The sequence below is a fragment of the Dendropsophus ebraccatus genome, chromosome 9 (assembly GCF_027789765.1).
Source record: "Dendropsophus ebraccatus isolate aDenEbr1 chromosome 9, aDenEbr1.pat, whole genome shotgun sequence".
NCBI lineage: Eukaryota > Metazoa > Chordata > Amphibia > Anura > Hylidae > Dendropsophus > Dendropsophus ebraccatus.
Genome location: NC_091462.1, coordinates 89,868,116 through 89,895,763, shown reverse-complemented (window position 1 = coordinate 89,895,763; position 27,648 = coordinate 89,868,116). Strand labels below are relative to the sequence as shown.

The 27,648-nt window shown below is 42.3% G+C and overlaps 3 protein-coding genes across 8 annotated transcripts; all 3 read right to left on the bottom strand.

The window, feature by feature from the left end:
* Positions 1 to 1,945: 1,945 nt before the first annotated feature.
* On the bottom strand, positions 1,946 to 10,710 carry LOC138800372 (parvalbumin beta-like). 5 transcript variants are annotated; one of them, XM_069981998.1, is made up of 5 exons: positions 10,590 to 10,710; positions 4,095 to 4,169; positions 2,842 to 2,968; positions 2,586 to 2,695; positions 1,946 to 2,387 (listed from the first exon to the last, which is right to left on the bottom strand). In XM_069981998.1, exons 2-5 carry the CDS (start codon positions 4,153 to 4,155, stop codon positions 2,362 to 2,364), a joined length of 324 nt encoding a protein of 107 aa, XP_069838099.1. In that variant the 5' UTR covers positions 4,156 to 4,169; positions 10,590 to 10,710; the 3' UTR covers positions 1,946 to 2,361. The 5 variants fall into 5 exon arrangements, with proteins under 5 accessions (XP_069838099.1, XP_069838100.1, XP_069838101.1 ...); XM_069981999.1 differs by having other exon boundaries at positions 4,095 to 4,166; XM_069982000.1 differs by lacking the exon at positions 10,590 to 10,710 and adding an exon at positions 10,439 to 10,488.
* A 1,534-nt stretch (positions 10,711 to 12,244) lies between these two features.
* LOC138800371 (parvalbumin beta-like) lies at positions 12,245 to 14,427 on the bottom strand. Of its 2 annotated transcripts, none has more exons than XM_069981996.1 (5): positions 14,337 to 14,427; positions 13,629 to 13,703; positions 13,093 to 13,219; positions 12,835 to 12,944; positions 12,245 to 12,644 (listed from the first exon to the last, which is right to left on the bottom strand). In XM_069981996.1, the coding sequence occupies exons 2-5, from the start codon at positions 13,687 to 13,689 to the stop codon at positions 12,619 to 12,621; spliced, it is 324 nt and encodes a 107-aa protein (XP_069838097.1). In that variant the 5' UTR covers positions 13,690 to 13,703; positions 14,337 to 14,427; the 3' UTR covers positions 12,245 to 12,618. The 2 variants fall into 2 exon arrangements, with proteins under 2 accessions (XP_069838097.1, XP_069838098.1); XM_069981997.1 differs by having other exon boundaries at positions 13,629 to 13,700; positions 14,337 to 14,417.
* Positions 14,428 to 16,752: 2,325 nt separating this feature from the next.
* Positions 16,753 to 18,966, bottom strand: LOC138801235 (parvalbumin beta-like). The gene is made up of 5 exons (XM_069983818.1): positions 18,864 to 18,966; positions 18,176 to 18,247; positions 17,638 to 17,764; positions 17,393 to 17,502; positions 16,753 to 17,194 (listed from the first exon to the last, which is right to left on the bottom strand). The coding sequence occupies exons 2-5, from the start codon at positions 18,234 to 18,236 to the stop codon at positions 17,169 to 17,171; spliced, it is 324 nt and encodes a 107-aa protein (XP_069839919.1). The 5' UTR covers positions 18,237 to 18,247; positions 18,864 to 18,966; the 3' UTR covers positions 16,753 to 17,168.
* Positions 18,967 to 27,648: the final 8,682 nt, after the last annotated feature.

The window sequence follows — 27,648 nt, the reverse complement described above, 5'->3', positions numbered from 1 at the left end:
CGCTCGCTTACAACTGGTGACGCCTCGCCTCTGCTACAGAGACGGGTAAATGTGGGCGCAGGAGGCAAGTATGTGCTGATAGTCACTTTCTGCTGAGAAATAGCTTTAAGAGCTTGTGAAGAGTACGGGGACATGCCAGCAAACAACATAATAAATGGTAGAAGAGAAGTGGAACAATCTATCAAGTTGCCGCTTTTATTTTTTATATAACCTTAAAAAAGCCAAACTGTAATAAGAATAATATATACATCCATTCAATATACTTTTTATTGGTGCCCAGTAAGATGTAATGCAGACCCTTACTCTGAGGGTCAGGGTTGCAGAGGTAGCACTTGTGTACAGTGTGAGCCCCAGAGTTTAGAGGGCCCGAGACACCCACCAGTATAAGGCTGGGTTCACACTACGTTTTTCCTATCCATTCAAGGTTTCATTTTTTATTTGGTTACTTTTAACGGACAGAAAAACGAAGTCAACCCTATTCTGCTCTTTTAGTATCTCCCTTCTTATTAGGATAGATAGAATGATTGGAGGCATGAAGGGGGGGGGCATGCTATGCTACTGGAGAGCAAGTATATTGTTCTTCCATAGAAGCAATCTGCTGTGTCCATTGTTACTACTAGTACCCCCTGAAATCTCAAAATAACCAATAGTTTTTTTATGCAAAAAGTTTTTTGATTACTATATTCCTGGCCATATTGTTAAAAGTAGGAATAAAAGCACGGCCCATCCAAACCCCTTCTCAGCCTGTTATCATCATCTATGTGTACAGGAAACATTTCTGCATCTCCTTATAATACAATGTTTGGACTTTGCTCCAGTGTGACCCATCCTTATGCTGTCTGTGTGCTGGTGGGTGAAATATCTGGCACACATATATATTCTTACACCAATGATTGACTGATGTCACATCTGATTAAAAAAAAAAAAAAAAAGTGGGAGATGAGGCTATGTTCCCCCCAACACAAATGTGGCAAAATGTAACAGGGAAAGGCGGACGTCTGACAGGGTTTTCTGCAGCCGCTACTCAATGAATAGCGGCCGCAGAAAACTGGCATGTCAGTTTTCTACACCCGGATAAAATCCCGGCAGGAGCGTATACTATACAGTATGTATACGCTCCGGCCGGGATTCCATTCATTCACAAAACAACGTATACTTTGCATAAATCATGGTTGTTTTTGCAAATTGCAACAATGGCCGTGATTTATGCAAAATATACATTGTGTGAACATGGCCTAATACCTATTTGTATCTATCATAATGATTAGAGAATTCCATAAATGACAATTCCTTAGCATTGTGTTGCTGTTAAAGTGTACTGGCCACTGACACTAAACAATGTGTGGCTTTTAGGGCATAATGAGAGTTTCAGCCAAAAAAGCACAGCTGGGGTACACTGATATACGGGACCCCCTATGTAAGATGCTGTTTATAATACTGGTGTCTCCTTATGTAAAAAAAAATGGAGAATTTGGGCCCCAGAGGGCACCAGGGCCTTGGCTCGCCAGCTAATAGCACTTTGCTTGTCCTTAGGTTGTGTTGTGGAACTGGGCTACAATACGCAGCTACATTTTTCTAATCCTGGATAACCCCTTTAATATTATTATGACTGCCCTTGGCGCTATAAGCAAAGAGAATAGTGTTATCTTAGAAAATTACCATTGTAGGATACCATATTATACTGTCAAAGGTTTATTTCAGCTACTGTTAAACTCTTAAAGTGTACCTGTCGTTTGTAAAAACGTTTGACATGTCATAGAGACATAGGTCCGGGAGAACGAGTAGAGAGTGGACGTGCTGCAGGGTGGTCCTCTCTCTGCTCATTCTCCCAATCGGTATGGGTCTGAACACTCAGACCTGGACCGATCAAAACTTTTGACATGCCTCTACGACATGTCAAAAGTTTTTGCAAACAACAGGTTGTAAGATAAAATACAAGAAGAACTGATTCCAAAACATGATTTTTATTGATAGCATTGTATTCACATTGTTCTTATTACTTTAACACATCAATGTTTGGTATCATCACTGTGTGGATTTACAAAAGGTGTAATACTAGCGACAGCTGGCAATGCATTATCAATATAAAAAATATATAAATAAATAGGCTGAGGCATAGTCATGTCCCTGAGTTAAACTGCTAGCTGTGGAAGCTCAGGATCCCGATGGTAGTGGCTGAAGAGGGTATTGTAGACGGCGCTGATCAGGGAGGTGACTCTGGAGGTTGCTTGCAGATCTTGGAGCAGAATCCTACAACCTCTTCAACATGGCAGCTTTGATAGCCAGGTCCCATCAACACTTCAGTTTAACAAAATAATGGGGGAGGGTTGTATTTCTTGGATCATCCGGAAAGAGTTTCACTTAAACCTTGACCAAGGCCTGGAACTCTGCAAAGAGGAAAGAATAAATTAATATATAAGAAAAATTCAGGAATATTATGTAGTGTCAGATGCAATATTCAGGAGAAGACTAGAGAGGAGGGGTAATGGGAGACTATAGCATAGACATATCCTCTAATAACCATACAATGCTATATTACTGAATAATTCATATTTCTCATATAAAGGGAAAGTGTCCATATTTACCTTCAACTCCAATCTTGCCGTCACCATCAGAGTCACCAGCTGAAAGGAAGTTCTTGGTTTCAGCATCAGTCAGCTCTCTGGCATTTGCACTGAAGTTCTTCAGGAACAGTCTGGATATGAGAAAGAACAGTCACAATGTGCTAGAGGGGCTGTATACGGCCATTACTGTGTAGAGCCATGGGAGCAGAGAAGGCAGAGAACCTTCTTATCTGCTTCTTTCCCCACTTCCTATTTAGGTGCTGATAGCATTACTTACTTCAGCTCATCCTCCTCAATGAAGCCACTCCTGTCCTGGTCCAGGATTTCAAAGACTTTCTTGACTTCAGCCTGGGACTTGCTGCTCAGACCAGACTGGGCGAAGAAGGTCTTGTAGTTGAAGGAGGCTGAATGGAAAGAATCAGGAAAATGATATAACATAGATAGATAGATAGATAGATAGATAGATAGATAGATACTAGATTTTCTGCTCCCTGAGGTAAAAATTTTAACTTTGTTCCCCCGGTAGCATAACTATATACCAGCAGTGACCATATTGCATACATGACTATATACCAACAGTGATTATATTGCATAAACATAACTATATACCGTAAGCCTTAGATTCCCTAATAGTGCCAGCCTCAGTGACAGGGACATAAGGGAACCCTACTCTTAGGGACCCCCTAATAGTGTCAGCTTTGGAGACCCCTTAATACTGCCAGCCTCAGAGACCCCCTTCTTCCCATATACTGCTCCTAATTGTCCCCTTTTTCCTATATATACATCCCCCATAGCCCCGCTCCCATACATACTGCTTCCATACCTCTGTATTTACATATACTGCTCCCCTAGTTCCATACTCGTATATACTACCTACCTATGTACCCATTCTCTATTACCTCCTTCTCTTTACATGTCTGTAGGCTGCCTGTGAGGACCTTATGACATCATTATGAAGGTCATTTCAGGTCCTTGCAGGTAGCACATCACTCACATTATTGCAGTCACTTTTACCTATACCAAATAGCTGCAAAATGCAATAATTGGAGTGATTTATCAGAGCTGTTCTGGGCCCCCCATAGGTGTCTCTGAAGTGGTCACTGAGGTTGAAGCCCCCTCATGGGCCAGAGAATCTGCTGCCTGAGGTGCAGAGATGATCCTGGATAGATAGATAGATAGATAGATAGATAGATAGATAGATAGATAATATGAGATAGATAGACAGATAGATAGATTGATAATTGATATATTAGATAGATAGATTAGATAGATAGATAGATAGATAGATAGATAGATAGATAGATAGATAGATAGATAGATAGATAGATAGACAGGAGATAGATAATAGATAGGAGATAGATAGATAGATAGATAGATAGATAGATAGATAGATAGATAGATAGATAATATATATATATGAGATAGATAGATAGATAGATTGATAATTGATATATTAGATAGATAGATAGATAGATAGATAGATAGATGATATATATCAGATAGATATGCTGATAATAGATAGTACATTACCTTCAGCATTCTTGATGGCAGAGGCGATGTCAGCCTCGCTGAGGATACCGGAAAATGCCATTTTTAATTGATCTGCTAAGAGATAAATGATGAATTAGACATCTTACACCTTTGCACCTTATAACATTGCAACATCCAGATTGGAATAATATATAATCTCACAATGCAGATATATCCGTCATGTACAACACTTCTGCAATAGCTTGGAGGCTATAAAGGAGCATAACTCCATATTCTACCACAGCATTCACAGCATTACAGTCATCCGTATGCAACAACATCGTATTTCCATGATCTAACACACAAATCAAAACCATCATTCTACAACATGGATGAACACCTTAAAACCTATTAACCCTCTAAACAACACAATATTTCTAGCATTGGTTTGAATGGCTAGGTCTTTTCCTGAAGACATTCTCTATGAGGAAACAATCCAGGTGCACAATGCAGGTAGTGGTTGCTGGAGATGAAGGTTGAGTATATAGCGGATAACCAGAGTGAAGATGCAGATTGTTGCCGGCCCATAAAAAAATATTCCTTTGCAATAACTGTAATCCAAAATTAATGGAGATCTCCTTCCAGATCCTTGTCCGTGTATACCAATAGTGAAAGCAGGCTTATTCACATTAAGTTCTTCTGTTCTCTCACATTGGAGCAAGTTAGAATCCCAGAGACAGTGAGTGCGGAGAGGAGCACGTAACTCACCTTAGGTGCTTCTGTCGTTTGTGCCTGTGCCCTGCTCCCTCTTAGCCTCTATCTATGCTGACAAGTCCGCTCTATTTCCAACAGACACTTCACTTTCCCTTTTTTGGGAGCATTTACCATTCATAGCCATGGCAAACACTGCAAAATAATGAAAGGGGACCCCGCTCAGTGACAACCAATGACGCCTCGGCTCTGCTACACAGACGGGTAAATGTGGGCGCAGAAGTATGTGCTGATAGTCACTTTCTGCTGAGAAATAGCTTGTGAAGAGTTTTGTGACAGCATAACAAATGGTGTAATGCCGAGCTGTAATAGGAATGGTTGTAACAGAGGCCACCAATTACATAAATCCATTCAATACATTTTTTGGTGCCAATAAGACAATATGCAGGATTTTATTTTGAGGGTCAGGGTTGCAGAAGTAGTAGTGGCGTCTGGTTTAGGGGGACCCCGAGACCTCTCTCTGCTACAGGAAATACATATAGTTGCATCAGGCCCAGAAGTTTTAAGTTACGCCTCTGCAGAGGATACTATTATAAGAAGATGCAGACATACAGTACTGTATATATGCAACCTGTGCAGCTTTACAGGGCCTAGTAGAAAAGAGGGCTCACTGTCACCTTAAGAGTAGCTTTATATTGCCTGTTAGATTACATGTAAGGGACTGAATTGATTTTCATGGCTTATTACCATTAAGCTTTCTCCTATGGACTACATACAGTCCATTTTTCAAACATATTGGGGGGGGATTTATGAAGACCGGCGTACAAGTACCCCAGCCCCTTTTTCTCCTGCAGGATTCACTAAGAGGCACATGCCCGGCTTCCAGCAGGTGTAGATCTGCGAGCAGGTGTAAATCATGATAAGTAAGAGGCAAGATGAGGCCACGCCTCCCCGCCTTGTCACCCCCTCTAAGCTCCCCCAACCCGTCCATTGGGCGAGCGGGGCATACAGCAGGCGTAGCCAGGGAGAAGGGGTGAATCTGCGCCTTCTCCCTGGCCAGGGGCGTAACTACCACTGTAGCAACCATAGCAGCTGCTATGGGGCCCACCGCATCAGGGGGCCCTGTGGCCTACTCCTGCAATACACTGGGCCCCATGAACTGTCATCCTTTGCAGCATCAGGTCCTCCCAGGTTCTGCAAATGTCCCTTTAACTGCTAGCACTCCTGACCAGCCTTTGCAGTTATGACTAGACTTGACGAAATAGTGGTCGGGAACGGGGGGCCCCAATCAAAAGTTTGCTATGGGGCCCGGCCATTTCTAGTTACGCTCCTGTCCCTGGCGTATGCCTCAGGCTGACGCTTCATAAATGTGCCCCATTATGTTAACTTTGCGGGACTCAATAGTGTCGTCACCAGGGGTGTTGCTAGGGTCCTAAAACATCCGGGGCACGGGCCCTCTGAGCGTCGTCATAAGCGGTTAGTGCCCAGTTAGAGCCCAGTGCAAAAGCTAGTAATCCTAATGACTGCTCATAGTAATAATGTCCCCTGCTGTGTTACCCCACTTTGTAAAGTGTCCTCTTCTGTGCACCTTCATATAGTAATAATGCCCCTGCTGTGCCCCATATAGTAATAATGCCCCCTGCTGTACGACATATAATAATAATGCCTCCTGCTGTACCCAATAAAGTAATAATGCCCCCAGCTATGCATCCCCATAGTAATAATTCTCTCCCAGCTGTGCACTCCTATAGTAATAATGCCCCCTGCTGTACCCCATATAGTTATAATGCCTCCTGCTGTGCCCCCATATAGTTATAATGTCCCTTGCTGTGCCCGCATATAGTAATAATCTCCCCTGTTGTGTCCCCATATAGTAATAATGCCATCTCATGTGCCCCCTATATAGTAATAATGTGCCTGCTGTACCCTCCATATAGTAATAATGTCCCTTGCTGTGCCCCCTATATAGTAATGATGCCCCCTATATAGTAATGCGCCTGCACCATAGCAAAAGTTCCCTTCCTACCTACAATTAACTTGACTGCCATCCCCACACAATATCCTACCTGATTACACACACACACAATACCCTACCTGATCCCACACACACACACACACTACCCTACCTGATCCCACCCACACAATACCCTACCTGAAACCACACACACACAATACCCTACCTGAACACCCCCCCCCCCCCCCCCCCCCACACACACACACACCTTATGCATTAAGGAATCAGCAGGCCAAGTGTGTCGCCTACACCTCGTCTCCCCTCCGGTCTCCCCCTCGTCTCCCCTCCTCAGGCCTCCACCTTGTCTCCCCTCCGGTCTCCCCTCCAGCCTCCTCCTCACCTCTACACATCTAAACATGGCCAGCCACAGCGGCTCCATGCTTCCACTGTGCGCTGATTGGAACAGAGGATCACGTCCGGGCGCTAGGTTGGGTGGGCGGTAGGTGAGGCGGAAGGGCAGCCGCGGGACCTGCGAGCCAGATGCAGCCATCAAAAGAGCCGCATCTGGCTCGCAAGATGCCGGGGCATCAAAGATCCGGGGCAGCAGGTGTTTTATCCGGGGCATGAGCCCCAAATAAAACTGCCTAGCGACGCCACTAGTCGTCACTAGTTGTCTATATAGGTCAAAGCTTAATGGGATTTTTTTATGGTTTGCCTAAGTATACCCTGAGCATAAGGGGTAACCCCATGGAAATGAAGCTTTACAACTACTACAGAGCACCACTGGGAGGGGTTAACTACAGCTACCAGGGGCACCACTGGGGGTTAACCACAACTACCAGCAAAATAGTTGTGCAAAGCAAAATAGGTGTGCACAGCTTCATAAATTATAATAAAGGGCAGGTGCAAAAATCAATATGTTCCATTAATGATACAAACACAAACCAAGCGAACATAGCATAGATGATTATGCACACTAAACCACCAGATAATGAAAAATATATACAAATAATCTTTATTACATATACCACCAACAAACAGTTAAAAACATTTAAAATAAGACCACATGCGGTCTATAAACATACCGGAGGACCCCTGCAATAATCATGGTCTTACCATGACACCAAAAGCTTATACAAGTATGAAAAAAATCCTGGAAAAGTAAATATAGAACCTGTATGCAACAGTAATAGGTGGCTGTATGTCTATAATGGAAAATGCACACTACTATATTGTGGTAGGTAGCAATTGTACAAAAGTAAAGATTGTACTAATAAGATACCAATACAGCCACTACACCTATATGCAAACGGTTAATAGATCAATCTATAAGAAAATGTATCAACTCATCCTGGTCTCAGAAAGCTAACCCACTCAGAAAGGGTTGGCACTCAAATGATTTTATAAATGCTCAAATGGCCCTCAAGAGGGAAAAGGCTACATACCCCTGACCTAGAGCATGGTTCCTACATGGGGGATACTACATGCACAGGGATGCCTAACTGCTATATGGGTGTACAGTGGGGCACCTAACTACTACATGCAGGCACAGAGGAGGCCTAACACTAAGGGCACACTGATTGGGACTAACTACTATATGGGGCACAGAGAGGCGCCTAACGACTATATGAATACATGGAGGGGGCCTATTTACTACATGGGGAACAGAAGGGCTTATCTATTATATAGGGGACAGAGGGGTTTAACTTATGTGGGGGAACACAGGGGACCTAACTAGTATATGGGGGCTAGAGGATGCCTATACTGTATGAGAAAGAAGCCTAAAATGTTTATCTGTCAGATTGTGTGAAGACAAGTTATGGCTAGAAAAAGTCTTCATGATGGCCTGGCCAGATGGAGAACCAAGTGAAAAGTGAACGACAGCAATCAGAGAACACATCACCTGTGAGTCACTGCACTGTAATCACTTATGTTCTGTGCAAAGCTTGTGTACCATTGGTATCTACCTCTGTATGGGACAGTGTATAGGGTATTACTGGTATTTGTTTAGTGTATGTTAAGTAATGGTATGGTGGAATTTTTGTGAGGAAGGTGTTGTCATAATATAGGTTTCTTCTTTACTGGTATTTGCTGGATTTTAGTAATAGTATGGTGGTATTAGTCACTGTGTGGTGGTAATGGTGGCGGTGACGTGATAATATTTCTTATATTCTGGTAATATTGTTGGTTTACTGGATTTAGTCAGTAAAAGTGTGATTGTACAGTTATATGATTTATGGTGATACTATAGTAACTATATGTATATATTTGATTTCCATATTAGTGTTGTTCTGGGGTCACTTGCACACACAGAGCCTCTACATGTGTATTCTGATATTCCACACAGCATCCAGTGTACAATAAACCTAGGATTCTACAACAGCTGCAATTACTACAACTCCCACCATTTACTGACAGCTTGCAGCCCTTTAGGATATGCTGGGAGTTCAAGTACATATGAACTCTGATAACCACAGGCACTGTAAAAGGATTTAGTCCTGGATCTTCAGGGCTGAATGTTGTGACCTACAGATTACTGCCACCAGGAGCCTCTGCACATCCATCACTTCTCCTTTTTATCTTACTACCATTTATTAAAAGTTTGTCCTCCTGGTAACTACAACTCCCAGTATTGCCTGAGAACTTTACATGTGTAGTAGGGCTTTCTAGGAGTTTTCCTAGGGGACAGCATCTACATTGGAGGGCGGGCTTCCTACCAGGGGACAGCATCTACAGTACATGGGACGTCTTACTACCAGAAGACAACGGCTATATATGAGGGGAGGGGGTGTTACTACCATGAGACAATGGCTGTATATGAGGGGAGAGAGGCTTACTACCAGGAGACAATGGCTATATGTGAGGGGGGAGAGGCTTACTACCGGGAGACAATGGCTATATGTGAGGGGGGAGAGGCTTACTACCAGGAGACAATGGCTATACGTGAGGTGAGAGGGGGGGTGGTTACTACTAGGAAACAATGGCTGTATGTGAGGGGACAGAGTCTTTCTACCAGGAGACAATGGCTATATGTATATGTGAGGGGAGGGGGGTTGCTACCAGGAGACAATGGCTATATGTGAGGGGAGAGAGTCTTACTACCAGGAGACAATGGTTATATTTGAGGAGAGAGATTCTTACTACCTGGAGACAATGGCTATATATGAGGGGAGGGGGGTTACTACCAGAAGACAATGGCTATATTTGAGGGGAGGGGGGTTACTACCAGGAGACAATGGCTATATATGAGGGGAGGGGGTTACTACCAGGAGACAATGGCTATATATGAGGGGAGGGGGGTTACTACCAGGAGACAATGGCTATATGTAAGGGGGGGAGAGGCTTGCTACCAGGAGACAATGGCTATATGTGAGGGGAGGGGGTTACTACGAGGAGACAATGGCTATACGTGAGGGGAGGGGGGTTACTACCTGGAGACAATGGCTATATATGAGGGGAGGGGGGTTACTACCAGAAGGCAATGGCTATATTTGAGGGGAGGGGGGTTACTACCAGGAGACAATGGCTATATGTGAGGGGAGGGGGTTACTACGAGGAGACAATGGCTATATGTGAGGGGAGGGGGTTACTACGAGGAGACAATGGCTATATGTGAGGGGAGGGGGTTACTACGAGGAGACAATGGCTATATGTGAGGGGAGGGGGTTACTACGAGGAGACAATGGCTATATGTGAGGGGCTACCTGTTCTCCCATATCCCTGGCCCAGACAAGCCCACCTAGTCCTATGCTGCTGTGGCTTCTTTCTGGAGGGGGAGCAAGCCTGCAGCTACTATCACTGAGCTTCAGCTCCTCCTAGTCAGTGTGTACGACGAACCCCACAGAGCAGCCCCCGGCCATCTTTATAGGCACTGTAAGGCTGCTACATACCCTATATATGTCTGGGGGCCAATACTACATAACTGCAGTAATGCTGACCCACAGAGGTGACAATCAGTCTGCAGTTACATTGATCAGCTCTGTAGGTCAGCAATATATACGTATAAAGCGGTCTAGCAGTAAGACTGTCTTTGTTGCCCATAGCAACCAATCACAGATCAGCTTTCATTTCATAAAGGGCTCTGAAAAAATAAAAACTGAGCTCTGATTGGTTGCTATGGGCAACAAAGACAGTCTTACTGCTGGACTGTTTTCATACATAAAAATTAAAGTAAAAATTGATCAAAAAGATTATGATACCAATAAAAAGAACACTTCAGATGTGACACACATTGGCTTGTGTTTAACTTATTGAGCAAATGTAACACACAGGGCCCCTGCTCTATAGGAAACATATCTGCATCTACTTTTACAGTAAAATACTCAAATTTTGACATATTTGTAGTACAATGTTTGGACCTTGCTCCTGTGTGATCCATCTTTATCCTTATATATGGCACATATCTATGATACTCTAAGCTCCTGTATGTCTTCTTACACCAATAGTTGATTGATGTCACATCTGAGAGATTTGTTGTTTGTTGTTCTATCTATCTATCTATCTATCTATCTATCTATCTATCTATCTATCTCCTCTATTATCTATCTATCTATCTATCTATCTATCTATCTATCTATCTATCTATCTATCTATCTATCTATCTCCTATCTATCTATCTATCTATCTATCTATCTATCTATCTATCTTCTATCTATCTATCTATCTATCTATCTATCTATCTATCTATCCAATCACATAATGAGCAGATATGTTACTACACTCCAACTTTGGTGCAAAAAAAGTTTTATTCCATCTCAAACTTGATTTTCGCAACACAGCAAAAAATTGAAAAAAAAAAAAACACATTGTTTCAGCAATGATCACAACGATCGCAAAAACATTGCATTGTGATTTGAGATGGAATAAAACTTTTTCGCACTAGTTCTGTGAAGTATCTGCTGGTTATATACATTGGTCTTTGGTCAGGACCCAAATCACAGGCACCAGAGTATAATATATCCATCCATCCATCCCAGCACTAGGAAAAATTCAAAATTCATATTTGCATAATGATAAGAAAATTGCATAATTGACAATCCCTCAGCTTTGTGTTGTTGGTAAAGTGTAATAGTCACTGACAGTACACAACCTGCGGCTGTCAGGGTATAATGAGAGTTGCAGGTTTTGCAACAGCTGGGGTACACTGATATACGGGACCCCCAATATAACATGCTATTTATAATACTGGTGTCTCCTTATGTATCGGAGGAACATTTAGGCAGGCACCCAGCAGGCACCAGGATGTCCGTTCACCCACTAGTATTGCTTTCCTGGTCCTAAGGTTGGTGCTACGTTGTGGAACTAGGCCACAATATCACACTCAAACTGAGGACAAGAGTGGTGCTGTTTATAGACAAAAGAAGCTATGTTTTTCAAATCCTGGATAACCAATTTATTACTATTGTCACTGCCCTTGGGGCTAAAAGCATTGAGCATAGTGTTATATTAGAGACTTTCCACATTAGGATACCATAGTATAAGTGGTCAAAGGTTTATTTAAGCTGGTGCTCAACCCTTAAGTCATAAGATAACATAAAAAGAGAACTGATTCCAAAACATGATTTTATTGATAGCGTTGTGTTCACATTGTTCTTATTACTTATAACTAATCAATGTTTGGTATCATCACTGTGTGGATTTACAAAAGGTGTAATACTAGAGACAGCTGGCAATGCATTATCAATATAAAAAATATATAAATAGGCTGAGGCATTGTCATGTGTCTGAGTAAAACTGCTAGCTGTGGAAGCACAAGATCCCGATGGTAGTGGCTGAAGAAGGTATTATAGACGGCGCTGATCAGGGAGGTGACTCTGAAGATGGTTGCAGATCTTAGAGGAGAATCCCAACACTTCAGTAACGAAATTAGGAGGGGAAATAGAGGGTTGTCTTTCTTGGATCATCCGGTAAGAGTTTCATTTAAGCCTTGACCAAAGCCTGGAACTCTGTAAAGAGGAAAGAATAAATTAATATATAAGAAAGAATCAGTACTACTATGTAGTGTCAGCAGCAGTATTCACAAGAAGACTAGAGAGGGAATGTAATGGGGGACTATGGTATAGACATATCCTCTAATAACTATACAATGCTGAATAATTACTGAATAATTCATATTTCTTAAGTGTCCATATTTACCTTCAACTCCAATCTTGCCGTCACCATCAGAGTCACCAGCTGAAAGGAAGTTCTTGGTTTCAGCATCGCTCAGCTCTCTGGCATTTGCACTGAAGTTCTTCAGGAACAGTCTGGATATGAGAAGGAACAGAGTCACAATGTGGTAGAGGGGCTGTATACGGCCATTACTGTGTATAGCCATGCGAGCAGAGAAGGCAGAGAACCTTCTTATCTGCTTCTTTCCCCACTTCTTATTTAGGTGCTGATAGCATTACTTACTTCAGCTCATCCTCCTCAATGAAGCCACTCTTGTCCTGGTCCAGGATTTCAAAGACTTTCTTGACTTCAGCCTGGGACTTGCTGCTCAGACCAGACTGGGCGAAGAAGGTCTTGTAGTTGAAGGCGGCTGAATTGAAAAACAATCAGGATAATTATATAATAGATAGATAGATAGATAGATAGATAGATAGATTCCCTAGCAGTTGCATGCAACTTTATATTTAGAAAGGGCCTGATATCCATTGAATCCAAATATCCAAATTATATTTAAGATTCACATGCCCTTACTGTCTTTGACTTAACATATATCTTATTGTAGAGCCATTTACCATGTAGTTATGTAAGTGTGCTCCTTATAAATAACCCCCATAAGAATCACATGTATGTGCTTGCTATGTGTAATTGCAGTTATCCCATCCTCCACCAGGAGGCACCCTGACTTCTAATTTATAACTTGACCCAATGTCCTTGTTACATTTGCCTGGAAGATGAGGAGTGATGATAGAGCGAGGTGCTGATAATAGATAGTACATTACCTTCAGCATTCTTGATGGCAGAGGCGATGTCAGCCTCGCTGAGGATACCGGAAAATGCCATTTTTATTTGATCTGCTAAGAGATAAATGATGAATTAGACATCTTACACCTTTGATAATATTGAAACATTTAACATGGATTGGAATAATATATTTTATCACAATGCAGATATATCAGTCATGTACAACACTTTTGCAATAACCTAGAGGCTATAAAGGAGCATCACTCCATATTCTACCACAGCATTCACAGCAATACAGTCATCCATATGCAACAACATCATATTTCCATGATCTAACACAAATAAAACCATCATTCTACAACATGGATGAACACCCTAAGACATGAGGAAGAACCCTCTAAACAACACAACATTTATAGCATTGGTTTGAATGGCTAGGTCTGTTCCTGAAGACATTCTCTATGAGGAAACAATCCAGGTGCACAATGCAGGTAGTGGTTGCTGGAGATGAAGGTTGAGTATATAGCGGATAACCAGAGTGAAGATGCAGATTGTTGCCGGCCCATAAAAAAATATTCCTTTGCAATAACTGTAATCCAAAATTAATGGAGATCTCCTTCCAGATCCTTGTCCTTGTATACCAATAGTGAAAGCAGGCTTATTCACATTAAGTTCTTGTGTTCTCCCACGTTGGAGCAAGTTAGAATCCCAGAGACAGTGAGTGCGGAGAGGAGCACGTAACTCACCTTAGGTGCTTCTGCCGTTTGTGCCTGTGCCCTGCTCCCTCTTAGCCTCTATCTATGCTGACAAGTCCGCTCTATTTCCAACAGACACTTCACTTTCCCTTTTTTGGGAGCATTTACCATTCATAGCCATGGCAAACACTGCAAAATAATGAAAGGGGACCCCGCTCAGTGACAACCAATGACGCCTCGGCTCTGCTACACAGACGGGTAAATGTGGGCGCAGAAGTATGTGCTGATAGTCACTTTCTGCTGAGAAATAGCTTGTGAAGAGTTTTGTGACAGCATAACAAATGGTGTAATGCCGAGCTGTAATAGGAATGGTTGTAACAGAGACCACCAATTACATAAATCCAATCCAATATACTGTACATTGGTGCCCAATAAGATGTAATGAAGGATTTTACTTTGAGGGTCAGGGTTGCAGAGGTAGCAGTGGCGTCTGATCCCCAATGTTTAGGGGGACCCTGAGACCCCTTTCTGCTATGAAGATACATATAGTTGCACTGGGACCCATAAGTTTTAAGTTACATCTCTGTAAAGAATACTACTGTAAGCAGGTGCAGACATATATGTGCAAACTGTGCAGCTCTACAGGGGCCCCGCAGAAAAGAGGTTTCACTGTCACCATTAAAGTAGCTTCATATTGTCTGCTAGATTGAACTGATTTTAATGGCTTATTCCTATTACGTTTTCCTCTATGGACTACATGCTATTCATTTATCAAACATATATGTTAACTTTGCGTGACTCAAAAGCGTGGTCACTAGTAGTTACATTTTACATTTTTTACACGCTGTAAAAACAACGACTGTTCTGCCATGAATGGCGACTACCGATCATGATCATTAATCCCGGCAGTAGGTAGTGTTAAACAACGGATATTCACGGCGGAACAGCCATTGTTTGTACAGCATGTGAACATGGCTCAAGCTTAATGGCCTATTTTGAGACAATTAAAAAAGAGAATAAAGAAACTGCCCATTGAAAAGACTCACTCCTCGGCCGGTTATCACAATGTGTCCTTATAGGAAACATATTTGTAACATACATACATATTTGTAATATAGTGTTTGGACCTTGCTCCTGTGTGACCCATCCTCATGCTGCTCGTCTGCTGGTGGCTCATATATATGATACTATTGTCTATTTCTCTTTCTCTCTCATATCTATCTATTTATCTCTCCCTCCTATCTATTATCTATATACTATCTATTTTTCTCTTATCTATCTTTTATCTATCTATCTGTCTGTCTGTCTGTCTATCTATCTATCTATCCATTATCTATCTATCTATCTATCTATCTATCTATCTATCTATCTATCTATCTATTATCTATCTATCTATCTATCTATCTATCTATCTATCTATCTCCTATCTATCTATCTATCTATCTATCCATTATCTATCTATCTATCTATCTATCCATTATCTATCTATCTATCTATCTATCTATCTATTATCTATCTATCTATCTATCTATCTATCTATCTATCTATCTCCTATCTATCTATCTATCTATCTATCTATCTATCTATCTATCTATCTATCCATTATCTATCTATCTATCTATCTATCTATCTATCTATCTCCTATATATTATCTATCTCTCTATCTATCTATCTATCTATCTATCTATCTATCTATCTATCTGCGGAATCTGTAAGCGATGCGGAATCTGTTGGCGCTATACAAATAAATATTATTATTATTTATTATTATTATTATTATTATATCTATCTATCTATCTATCTATCTATCTATCTATCTATCTATCTGTCTTATCTTATTTGCCTGTTAAGTATTACTATTACTTTTAACAATTCTGTTATTTGGCAGGAGATCAGGCACATGCTGGCCTTACACATAGGGATGTAGTTAAAACTTTCAACAGATTTACATATTTGATGTCATATTTGTGAAACCTTTAGTGGGTCTTTGTGTTGTTGGTAAAGTGTAATAGTCATTGACAGTACACAACCTGCGGCTGTCAGGGTATGATGAGAGTTGCAGGTTTTGCAACAGCTGGGGTACACTGATATATGGGACCCCCAATATAACATGCTATTTATAATACTAGTGTCTCCTTATGTGACAGAGGAGTATTTGGGCCCCAGCAGGCACCAGGGCCAACTAGTATGGCTTGGATTGTCCTGAGGTTGTGTGTGCTGTGTTGTGGAACTAGGCTGCAATATCACACGCAAACTGAGGACAAGAGTGGCGCTTTTTATAGAAGAAAGCAGCTATGTTTTTCTAATCCTTGATAACCCATTTAATATTATTATGACTGCCATTGGGGCTAAGAGCATAGAGCATAGTGTTAACCTAGAGAATTGCCATTTTAGGATACCATAGTATAAGTAGTTTATTTTAGCTACTGTTCAATACTTAAGTTGTAAGATAAAATTCAAGAAGAACTGATTCCAAAACATGATTTTTATTGATAGCATTGTATTCACATTGTTCTTATTACTTTAACACATCAATGTTTGGTATCATCACTGTGTGGATTTACAAAAGGTGTAATACTAGAAACAGCTGGCAATGCATTATCAATATAAAAAATATATAAATAAATAGGCTGAGGCATAGTCATGTCCCTGAGTTAAACTGCTAGCTGTGGAAGCTCAGGATCCCGATGGTAGTGGCTGAAGAGGGTATTGTAGACGGCGCTGATCAGGGAGGTGACTCTGGAGGTTGCTTGCAGATCTTGGAGCAGAATCCTACAACCTCTTCAACATGGCAGCTTTGATACCCGGGTTCCATCAACACTTCAGTTTAACAAAATAATGGGGGAGGGTTGTATTTCTTGGATCATCCGGAAAGAGTTTCACTTAAGCCTTGACCAAAGCCTGGAACTCTGCAAAGAGGAAAGAATAAATTAATATATAGGAAAAATTCAGTAATACTATGTAGTGTCAGATGCAAAATTCAGGAGAAGACTAGAGATGAGGCGTAATTATAGACTATGGCATAGACATATCCTCTAATAACTATACAATGCTATATTACTGAATAATTCATATTTCTCATATAAAGGGAAAGTGTCCATATTTACCTTCAACTCCAATCTTGCCGTCACCATCAGAGTCACCAGCTGAAAGGAAGTTCTTGGTTTCAGCATCGCTCAGTTCTCTGGCATTTGCGCTGAAGTTCTTAAGGAACAGTCTGGATATGAGAAAAAACAGAGTCACATATGTATTAAGCCATTACTGTGTAGAGCCATGGGAGTGGAGAAGGTGAATAACTTTCTTGTCTAGTTCTTTCCCTGCTTCCTATTTAGGTGCTGATAGCATTACTTACTTCAGCTCATCCTCCTCAATGAAGCCACTCTTGTCCTGGTCCAGGATTTCAAAGACTTTCTTGACTTCAGCCTGGGACTTGCTGCTCAGACCAGACTGGGCGAAGAAGGTCTTGTAGTTGAAGGCGGCTGAATGGAAAGAATGAGGATAATTATATAATGCCTAGATAGATAGATAAATAGGAGATAGATAGATAGATATTCCCTAGTTGTTGCATGTGACTTTATATATTAAAAAGCGCTTAATAGTCATTGAAATTTGGCCTGCAATATTTGTTGTTAAAGATTTACTTCCCATTATTATAGTTATATTTGCTCTAGAGCCTATTAGCCATTTACCATGTAGTTATGTAAGTGTGCTCCTTATAAATAACCCCCATAAGAATCACATGTATGTGCTTGCTATGTGTAATTGCAGTTATCCCATCCTCCACCAGGAGGCACCCTGACTTTTTCATTTGACCCAATGTCCTTGTTACATTTGCCTGGAAGATGAGGAGTGATGATAGAGCGAGGTGCTGATAATAGATAGTACATTACCTTCAGCATTCTTGATGGCAGAAGCGATGTCAGATTCACTGAGGATGCCGGAAAATGCCATTTTTATTTGATCTGCCAAAAGATAAATGAGGAATTAAATATCTTACACCTTTGATAACATTGCAACATTCAGATTGGAAAAATATATATTCTCACAATGCAGATATATCCATCATGTACAACACTTCTGCAATAGCTTGGAGGCTATAAAGGAGCATAACTCCATATTCTACCACAGCATTCACAGCATTACAGTCATCCGTATGCAACAACATCGTATTTCCATGATCTAACACACAAATCAAACCCCTCATTCTACAACATGGATGAACACCATAAAATATAATAAACCTCTAAACACAATATTTCTAGATTTGGTTTGAATGGTTAGGTCTGTTTCTTAAGACATTTCAATCCAGGTGCACAATGCAGGTAGTGGTTGCTGGAGATGAAGGTTGAGTATATAGCGGATAACCAGAGTGAAGATGCAGATTGCTGCCGGCCCATAAAAAAATATTCCTTTGCAATAACTGTAGTCCATAAATAATAGGCGATCTCCTCCCAGATCCTTGTCCTTGTATACCAATAGTGGAATCAGGCTTATTCACATTAAGTTCTTCTGTTCTCCCACGTTGGAGCAAGTTAGAATCCCAGAGACAGTGAGTGCGAAGAGGAGCACGTAACTCACCTTAGGTTAGTTTCCGTAGAGGGAAAACCTGTGACTGGTGCCTACCCTGAGTGGGACAGAGCTTATATACCCTCCAAACACCACCCTCAGACCATATACAGTAGCACAGAAGACCCTGTCACTGAGCAATTCTTCCTAAGCTGGACTGTAAAATCTGCTGGCTAATGACATGGTTATTTATACTCTACTTGAAGGTTTGGTCAACAATCTTCTATCAGAATCTGAAGGGCTGGGTCTCACTCCTTTCACGGTCTTCACCGTGCGTATAGCAAGCTGGAGGCAGCAGCTCCCACTGCCCAGGACACAAGGTGCCATCATTTCACATGAATTCCAGATATAGATTAATACACAAGTATATACCAGGTTGCCTACAGGGCTATTACTTTATTGCAACTTTCTCCGTTATACAAAGTACATTAATATATACACTGCAATCCTTATAGCCTTAGGCTGGGTTCACACTACGTTTTTGCAATTCCTTTTTTTTTCATCCATTATTGCAATTGTGTGCATCCGTTTTGATTGTTTTTTTTTATTGGTTTTCATTCACTTCCATTATTTAAAAAACTGATTAAATGGATCAGTTTTTGTGTATGTTAAAAAAAACGGATCCGTTTTGATCTTTTTTTTTTTCTTCTTTAATGGAAGTTAATGGAAAAACGGATTAAAATGGATGCACACGAATGCACAAATTTTTTGCAAAAACGGATGAAAAAAAAGAGGATTGCAACAACGTATTGTGAACCCAGCATACAGCGGCATTGGCCAGAAAGGTGAAGAAATGGGTGGATTTTACAGCATGCACTAAAGGAACACAAAGTTTAATGTGTTGGATTTGAACACGCCTGAATGTCAGTATAACTGGGCTTAGTGGACGTTGCATTGTCTGACAGCCGTATGACCCCCTCTCTGCATGCATCTGTATAGGGTAACCACCCTTTGGATCCATTTACACAGAAAGATTATCTGACAGATTATGTGCCAAAGATTTGAAGCCAAAGCCAGGAATTGATTTGAAAAGAGGAGAAATCTCAGGCTTTCCTTCATGACCTGATCTCTGTTTATAGTCTGTTTCTGGCTTTGACTTCAAATCTTTGGCAGATAATCTGTCAGATAATCTTTCTGTGTAAATGGACCCTAATGCTACATTTACACGGAACGATTATCGGGCGAATTTTCGCGATAACGATCGAATTCGAACGATAATCGTACGTGTAAACGCGCCGAACGATCGATAAATCGTTCATTTTGATCTTTTAACATGCTCTTAAATTGTCGTTCGCAAAAAATTCGCCGATCGTTCCGTGTAAACAGTCTTTCACTGATTTTACCTATGTGTGAGATAGGCTTAAGCGATCGCAAAACGATCGCAAAACGAATTTTCTGTACGATATATCGTTCCATCTAAACGCTGAACGTTATAAAAAAAATCGTTACTTTGAAATCGTTAATCGTACGATCGGGCCAATAATCGCCTCGTGTAAACGCAGCATTAGAATAATCAATCAACATTAGCTAGGAAGGAGGCCAACTCTCACCTCTCCAGTTATTCGAAGGGGCCATGGCATGTCCGCACCCCCTTCATTGTTCACCAGGTACAGCTCCCTACTTTTAGTAGTGTATTTGGCTGGTATTACAACTTACTATAGTTCATGTGAGTGAGACTGAGCTGCAGTACCAGGCACATCCACCATAAAAAGTATGGCGATAGATCAGGGGTGGGGAACCTTTTCCATGTCGAGGGCCGGTCGGGCATTTATAAAATCATTCGAGGGCCGCATACCGTGCGCAGCAGGGTAGCGTGGGTTTGCAGCACCCGGGGCAAGGCAAAGTATTGTTCCCCTAATGCCCCTGCTATTGTAGTTAACCCTCTGTGATGCCTTGTACCTGATGTGAATCCTTAGTGATACCCTGTAGCCTGAGTTAACCCCCCAGTCATGTCCCTGGTAGCCTAATTACCCCCCACCACCACCACCCAATGATGCCTCTGGTAGGCCTAGTTAATCCCCCCAGTCATGTCCCTGGTAGCCTAGTTAATCCCCCCAGTCATGTCCCTGGTAGCCTAGTTAAGCCCCTCTGTGATGTCCATGGTAGCCTAGTTTAGCCCCTCAGTCATGTCCCTGGTAGCCTAGATAACCCCCCAGTCATGTCCCTGGTAGCCTCGTTAACCCCCCAGTCATGTCCCTGGTAGCATAGTTAACCCCCCAGTCATGTCCCTGGTAGCATAGTTAACCCCCCAGTCATGTCCCTGGTAGCATAGTTAACCCCCCAGTCATGTCCCTGGTGGCCTATTTAACCCCCCAGTCATGTCCCTGGTGGCCTAGTTAACCCCCCAGTCATGTCCCTGGTGGCCTTCTTAACCCCCTCAGTCATGTCCCTGGTGGCCTTCTTAACCCCCTCAGTCATGTCCCTGGTGGCCTAGTTAACCCCCCAGTCAGGTCCCTGGTGGCCTTCTTAACCCCCCAGTCAGGTTCCCGGTGGCCTTCTTAACCCCCCAGTCAGGTTCCCGGTGGCCTTCTTAACCCCCCAGTCAGGTCCCTGGTGGCCTTCTTAACCCCCCAGTCAGGTCCCTGGTGGCCTTCTTAACCCCCCATCCCCCCCCCCCAGTCATGTCCCTGGTGGCCTAGTTAATCCCCAGTGCCTGCCCCAAATAAAAAAAAAATAAACATCCCACTCACCTTTCCTCCGCTATCCAGGTCCTCTTCTCCCTCCTCTCTTCTGTGCCGGTCTTCTCCTGCAGGCGGCGCGCGGTGAAATGACGTCATCGCGCGCGGCCCGCAGGAGTCACAAGACGTGCGCCGCTCTGTTGGGGAAGGAGCCGGCACAGACACAGGAAGATGCTGTGTATGCCGGCTCCTGCCTCACCACCGCGGCGCACATGACAGGAGAGCCGCAAACCGCAGAAGACATGTGCCGCTCTGGAGGAGAAGGAGCCGGCATACACAGCGTCCTCCTGTGTCTGGTAACTGTCACAGACACAGGAGGAAGCTGTGAATGCCGGCTCCTTCTCCTCCAGAGCAGCGCATGTCACAGGGGAGCCGCGGGCCGCATCCGGAGGTGTCAGGGGACGGATGCGGCCCGCGGGCCAAAGGTTCCCCACCCCTGCGATAGATAATGAATAGAGATGAGCGAACCTGGAGCATACTTGAGTCGATCCGAACCCGAATGTTTGGCATTTGATTAGCGGTGGCTGCTGAACTTGGATAAAGCTCTAAGGCTATGTGGAAATCATGGATATAGTCATTGGCTGTATCCATGTTTTCCAGACAACCTTAGAGCTTTATCCAAGTTCAGCAGCCCCCGCTAATCAAATGCCGATCGTTCAGGATGGGATGGACTGGAACCCGAACCCGGTTCTCTCATCTCTAATAATGAATTAGGAAGTGAGAGTTGTACTCCCATCAATCTAATATTAAAGGTGTGTCCTGAGGGAAGAACCCCTTTAAGGAATAGCAGCTGTTGCTTAAAGGGGGAGTGAAAAAAAATGTTTTCAAATTAACTGGTGCTATAAAGTTATACAGATTTGTAAAATACTTCTAGTCTTCCAGTACTTATCAGCTGATGTATGACCTGCAGCAAGTGGTGTATTCTATGCAGTCTGACACAGCGCTCTCTGCTGCCACCTCTGTCTGTGTCAGGAACTGACCAGTGCAGAAGCAAATCTCCCATAGAAAACTTCTCCTGCTCTGGTCAGTTCCTAACACAGACAAAGGTGGCAGCAGAGAGCACAGTGTCAGACTGGAAAGAATAACCTATTCCTGCAGGACATACAGCAGCTGATGAGTGCTGGAAAGAACTTAAAAAAAAAAAAATGTTTCCACTTATGTTATTTTCCACCTTTCTGATCACACAACCCCAATAAACAAAAGAGGGTCTCCCAGAATACATCCTATGCAGGTATGCTTATCCCACCAACGCTGAAAGCTCGGACAAGTGTGTATCTGTGCCCACATCTTTATAGTGGTTAGAGCTCTGTATTTCTCACATAGTGCTCCCAATCTCCTCACACACTAATAAAAGAAGCGTCCTACAACCACCGCTATGGGAGCTCAGTGCATATGGATGAATACAGCAGCTATTTAAAGATGGAAAGTTATCCCATATCCTGAGGGTAGGTGATAGCTAGGTGATTGATGGTGGTCCAACTGCTGGGGCCCCACTGATCAGGTCCCATGTCCCCTGAATGAATGGAGCCTCAAAGTGCATGATCAGCCACAGCTCTGGTCACTGTCAATGGGACTGCTAAACATAGCCAAGTGCAGTGCTCCGCTACATTCAGAAGACCCATAGAGCATGTACACGTCTGCTCCATTCACTCAAGGGACATAAGACCGTTCTTGTGTACGGTAGCGGTCCCAGCAGTTGGACCCCCATAAATCAGCGAACTATAACCTATCCTGTGGATCCTTACAGTCTTGGGATAACCCTGTTAACTTTAACCGTAAAAATCCATGTGAATTCTATTGCACCAGGAAGACTCCTTCATACACACATAGAAACATAGGGGGAGATTTATCAAACATGGTGTAAAGTGAAACTGTCTCAGTTGCCCCTAGCAACCAATCAGATTCCACCTTTCATTTTCGAAAGAGTCTTTGAGGAATGAAAGGTAGAATCTGATTGGTTGCTAGGCGCAACTGAGCCAGTTTTACTTTACACCATGTTTGATAAATCTCCCCCATAGATTTTTTTTAGTGCTTTCTAGCAGTGAAAAAGTTTGCGTATTCTTCCATCTTTGCCTCAAGGACTTCAAGTTCCCCCACGCAGGGTCCATGAGCTCTTACTCCAGCCGATCTCCCTATGTCCAGCATTGCCTGCCTGAGCCGAGAATGTGCTGTCTACGACCTCCTGTCTGAGACAGCTGCTTCCATTTATTTTACTATAGGCTTCTACTTTCTGGTACAGAGCACTGCAATAGTCATGTTATGGGCCCCATCATGCTAAAATAGCAAGTCCAACAGCTGTGCCAAGACGCACTCCATAAATCCACAGCTCATAAATGTCACTGGAAGAACTAGAGACATTCTAAAGAGAATTTCCGATTTTTGGATAGTTAAAGTCTTAGGCTATGTTCACACAAAGTATTTCCGTCAGTCTTTTGGTCAGTCCTTTTTTTTTTTTTTAACCAAAACCAGGAGCCAGCTAAAAATACAGAAACTGTGCAAATCCAAAAGACTGACGCAAATACTATGTGGAAACATAGCATAAGGCTTTACACTGCCTTAAAATGTTGGAAAAACACCAATAAAAAGCCATGTCGTTGTTTGTTTGTTTTTTGCAAAAATGCCAGCGGCAAGATGTTAGCTGGAAGTCAATGGAAATATATGATCTGCCTTACTCATATGGCGTTTTTTTTGTGCTTTTTTTTCTCTCCTTTGTGGCATTATTGAGCTTCTGTGGCTGTTTTTCCAAAAGGCAGCATGCTGAGGGAGTGGCGTTCTTTCAGCAAACTGTGGCGCTTATATTACCATAGACTTCAATGGGATTTTTCTGGTTGTCTCAAAATCGACATTGCTGTGCATATGTTTTTTTCCTTTTTTTCTGGCTTTTTTCGCCTTTTGTGGTCCAGGCGAAAGAAATAAAAAAGGTTCCGCACGCAAAAACACCTAAACCACAAATAAGATCATTCACACATAAAGTAAAAAATCCTAAAAAAAAATGCCAGAGAAAATGCAAACGCATAAAAAACAATGCATTGGTGTTTTTTTGGTGGGGGTTTGCCTGAAAAACACCAGGCAAAAAGCATGTGAGGGCACCTTAGAGACATGTCGAAAGGTTTGATCAGTCACGATTCAGAATGTTCTCTCCCTGATCGTTTAGTGATTTCTGTCGCAATAATGATGAATTTCTCCCAGTGTGCCTTAGTGCGTTTTCTTTGTGCCAAAGCCAGAAGTGGATTCAAATGGGCCGGAAAATATAAAGGGGGGACTTGTACTTCTCCTTCCTGTTGGATCCTCTTCTCGTCTCGTCTTGGCACAAAAACTGCGGTGGCGGTTTTCCTAAAAACTAGTAAGCTTTTACAGACAAATTAAATGAAGTCCTTTTTTTAATAATGGTTACAAAATGCCTTTGATTTATTTATACTCAGTCATATTGCAGTCAATGCGGTTACCTATAAGGTGTGAAGTTATGCCAAGCTTCATCAGACTCAATAATACTCCTGCCGAGCAGAAGGGATAACAGGGATGGCTCTATGTCCTGTACATACACATAATCAGGGGTCACATGGGTGAACACACACATTATTTGTTGGCTTTATGTGGCAGGTGTGTACGTCCGACAGCTTGTGTATTTTCACCCTACAGTGACCTGATAGGTCTGGGAGGCCACTTTTTACCATGTACAGATACAGCGTAGTTTATATGGCTTAACATCTATAGGAGTTACATTAAGTGCGTAAAACAGCCCGTTCAGCTTTTCTGGAATGTGTTTTGGAAAATCCAACAGCGGCATGGGGCTGTGGGTTCTTGGACCATGTGGGTCCCAGAGGTGGGTATGCTATGAATGTGTAAGATAGGAATATCTGTTGTATAACAAATTTCTGTTATCAAGCACATTACACAGTATGGCAGCAACCACACAATGTTTTTTTTGACAGTTTGACGGAGGTTTTTTTTTTTTTTTTTTGGACAGACTTCATCTCAAAATAATGGTGGTCAAACAGTAAAAAAGGCTGTGGCTGTGTTCCCAGTACGGAAAAATGCCAACCTTTTTATTGGCCGTCCTTCATCAACTGGCAACTAACGTCCGTTGTTATGACGACCCTTCAATAAAAATGCTATTTTGTTGGTGTGTGAACATATGTGAGCCTAAAAAAAAAAAAATAAAAAATAAATATATATATATATATATATACAGTATATATATATATATATATATATATATATTTATATATATATATATATATATATATATATATATATATATATATATATATTATGATAATATATATATATCATACAATTGATAGTGGATTCGTAAAGGAACATTAAAAGGTGAATCATAGTAAGTTATAGCTAGGGACTAAAGATAATTGAACCTCCCAAGTTTCAGAAGGTTTCTCTAGATTTGGGCAGTCATATTTTGGATGCAACTCCAATTCAGATGTGGACCTACATTCCCTGAGCAATGTGCAGAGTGCCCGACCCATGAAGTGTTGGAGTGGTGATATTATGCATTGGCACTTATCCCCTGTGGATTATATAGTAAGCAGTGATGTATTGTACATTGCTGTGTACTATACAGACGACAGGGCTCCCTGCTCTAAGTGTAGCTTCCATGGTGTCCTAAACAGGGGTGGATTAAGGGTACCATGGACCCTAGGCTGAAATTGTGGGCCCCCTGCTAACCATGCCCCCTCTAGCTCTGCCCCTAGCCAACTAACCCACCTGCCAACCTGGCTGAAGGGGCTATATATCGTCCTCAGGCAGTGATTTTCTGTGGCCATTAACCATAAAAAGTACTACAGAAAAGTCCTAGACAGCATGTAGAGGTCACATAGCCTGAGGACATGGTATATAGAACTCTCAGGCTATGTGACCTGTAAGTGATGATGAGTAGGGCTGGGCTTTGCTGTGGCCATGCTTTCTGTTTGTCCCCTCACATACAGTTTGCTCACAGAGTAAGGGTACTATTACACCAACAGATCAGCCGACAGATTATCTGCCAAAGATTTGAAGCCAAACCCAGGAACAGACTATAATCAGAGAACAGGTCATAAAGGAAAGACTGGATTTCTCCTCTTTTCAAATCCACTCCTGGGTTTGGCTTCAAATCTTTGGCAGATAATCTGTCGTCAGATCTGTTGGTGTAATAGTACCCTTAGTCAGGAAGGCACACAGCAGGATGGGAACATTGCTGTCTCCTCCTCCGCCGAGCACCGACTGCCACCTTCGGCCTATATCGCTCACACGCAATGCCAGCCCCATCTCCACACTGTGTGAGGTGGGGCCTATTGATTTGGGTCGCCATTTGTGTCTCACTGGGGATCCTATATCAGAGGTGTATGCAGCGGGGGTGGTATAATGGGGGCAATCTCACAGGGCCCCTCCAAAGCCCAGGGCCCGGCGGTAGCCTACATTGCCTTCATTACAATCCGCCTATGGTCCTAGGCTAAAATGCCATGTAAACTATTTACTAAGTGTCTGAGAGTCCAGTGGCAACCTATAGTATGGCCATTTATCTCTGATAAGAGCTGGGAGGCAGCAAATTACCCATCTGCTCCTTTATGTGCCCTGGACTGGAGACTGGATTGTGCATTCACTGCGCCCCCTAGTGTCCATTTAGTAAACACTAGACCACTGCAGCTTGAGGCCCCTTTCCCATTTCAGTATTTTTATTTTAAACTGGGTTAACCACAATTTTTCATCCTAGTTTTGTCAGAAGGGAAGTTGAGAAGTTGCCCGAGAAACAGGAAAAAGGCATAAACGGCAGTTCATATACTAGATGTGGCACGGATCAAGAAAGAAATACCGATGTGTGCAAGGGGACGTAGAAATCATTAGATCCGTAATCGTGGACAGTATTATACGTGGTGTGTGTTATATAATACTTCTTACAATGTTTTACATTTTATTTAATTAGAACTGGAATACTGTGTGATTGATAGGACAGCAGATGGCGCTATTGCACCAAACAAGATTTCTTCCTACAGCTTGTATTGCTTGTATGATGAGTTCAACCATCTGGGGAATTGTAGTGGATCTATGGCCATTAGGATAATATTTCATTAGGGCATAATATAGCCTGTGTTCCTCAACCTGTGGCTCCCCAGCTGTTGCAAATA

Coding starts and splice junctions, on each gene's coding strand:
- LOC138800372 (XM_069981998.1), bottom strand. CDS start 4,155: ATGGCATTTTCCGGTATCCTCAGCGAGGCTGACATCGCCTCTGCCATC. Junction 2,696..2,841: donor ATTGAGGAGGATGAGCTGAA/GTAAGTAATGCT, acceptor TCTCATATCCAG/ACTGTTCCTGAAGAACTTCA. Junction 2,388..2,585: donor CGGCAAGATTGGAGTTGAAG/GTAAATATGGAC, acceptor TCCTCTTTGCAG/AGTTCCAGGCCTTGGTCAAG.
- LOC138800371 (XM_069981996.1), bottom strand. CDS start 13,689: ATGGCATTTTCCGGTATCCTCAGCGAGGCTGACATCGCCTCTGCCATC. Junction 13,220..13,628: donor TGCCATCAAGAATGCTGAAG/GTAATGTACTAT, acceptor TTTTCAATTCAG/CCGCCTTCAACTACAAGACC. Junction 12,645..12,834: donor CGGCAAGATTGGAGTTGAAG/GTAAATATGGAC, acceptor TCCTCTTTACAG/AGTTCCAGGCTTTGGTCAAG.
- LOC138801235 (XM_069983818.1), bottom strand. CDS start 18,236: ATGGCATTTTCCGGCATCCTCAGTGAATCTGACATCGCTTCTGCCATC. Junction 17,765..18,175: donor TGCCATCAAGAATGCTGAAG/GTAATGTACTAT, acceptor CTTTCCATTCAG/CCGCCTTCAACTACAAGACC. Junction 17,195..17,392: donor CGGCAAGATTGGAGTTGAAG/GTAAATATGGAC, acceptor TCCTCTTTGCAG/AGTTCCAGGCTTTGGTCAAG.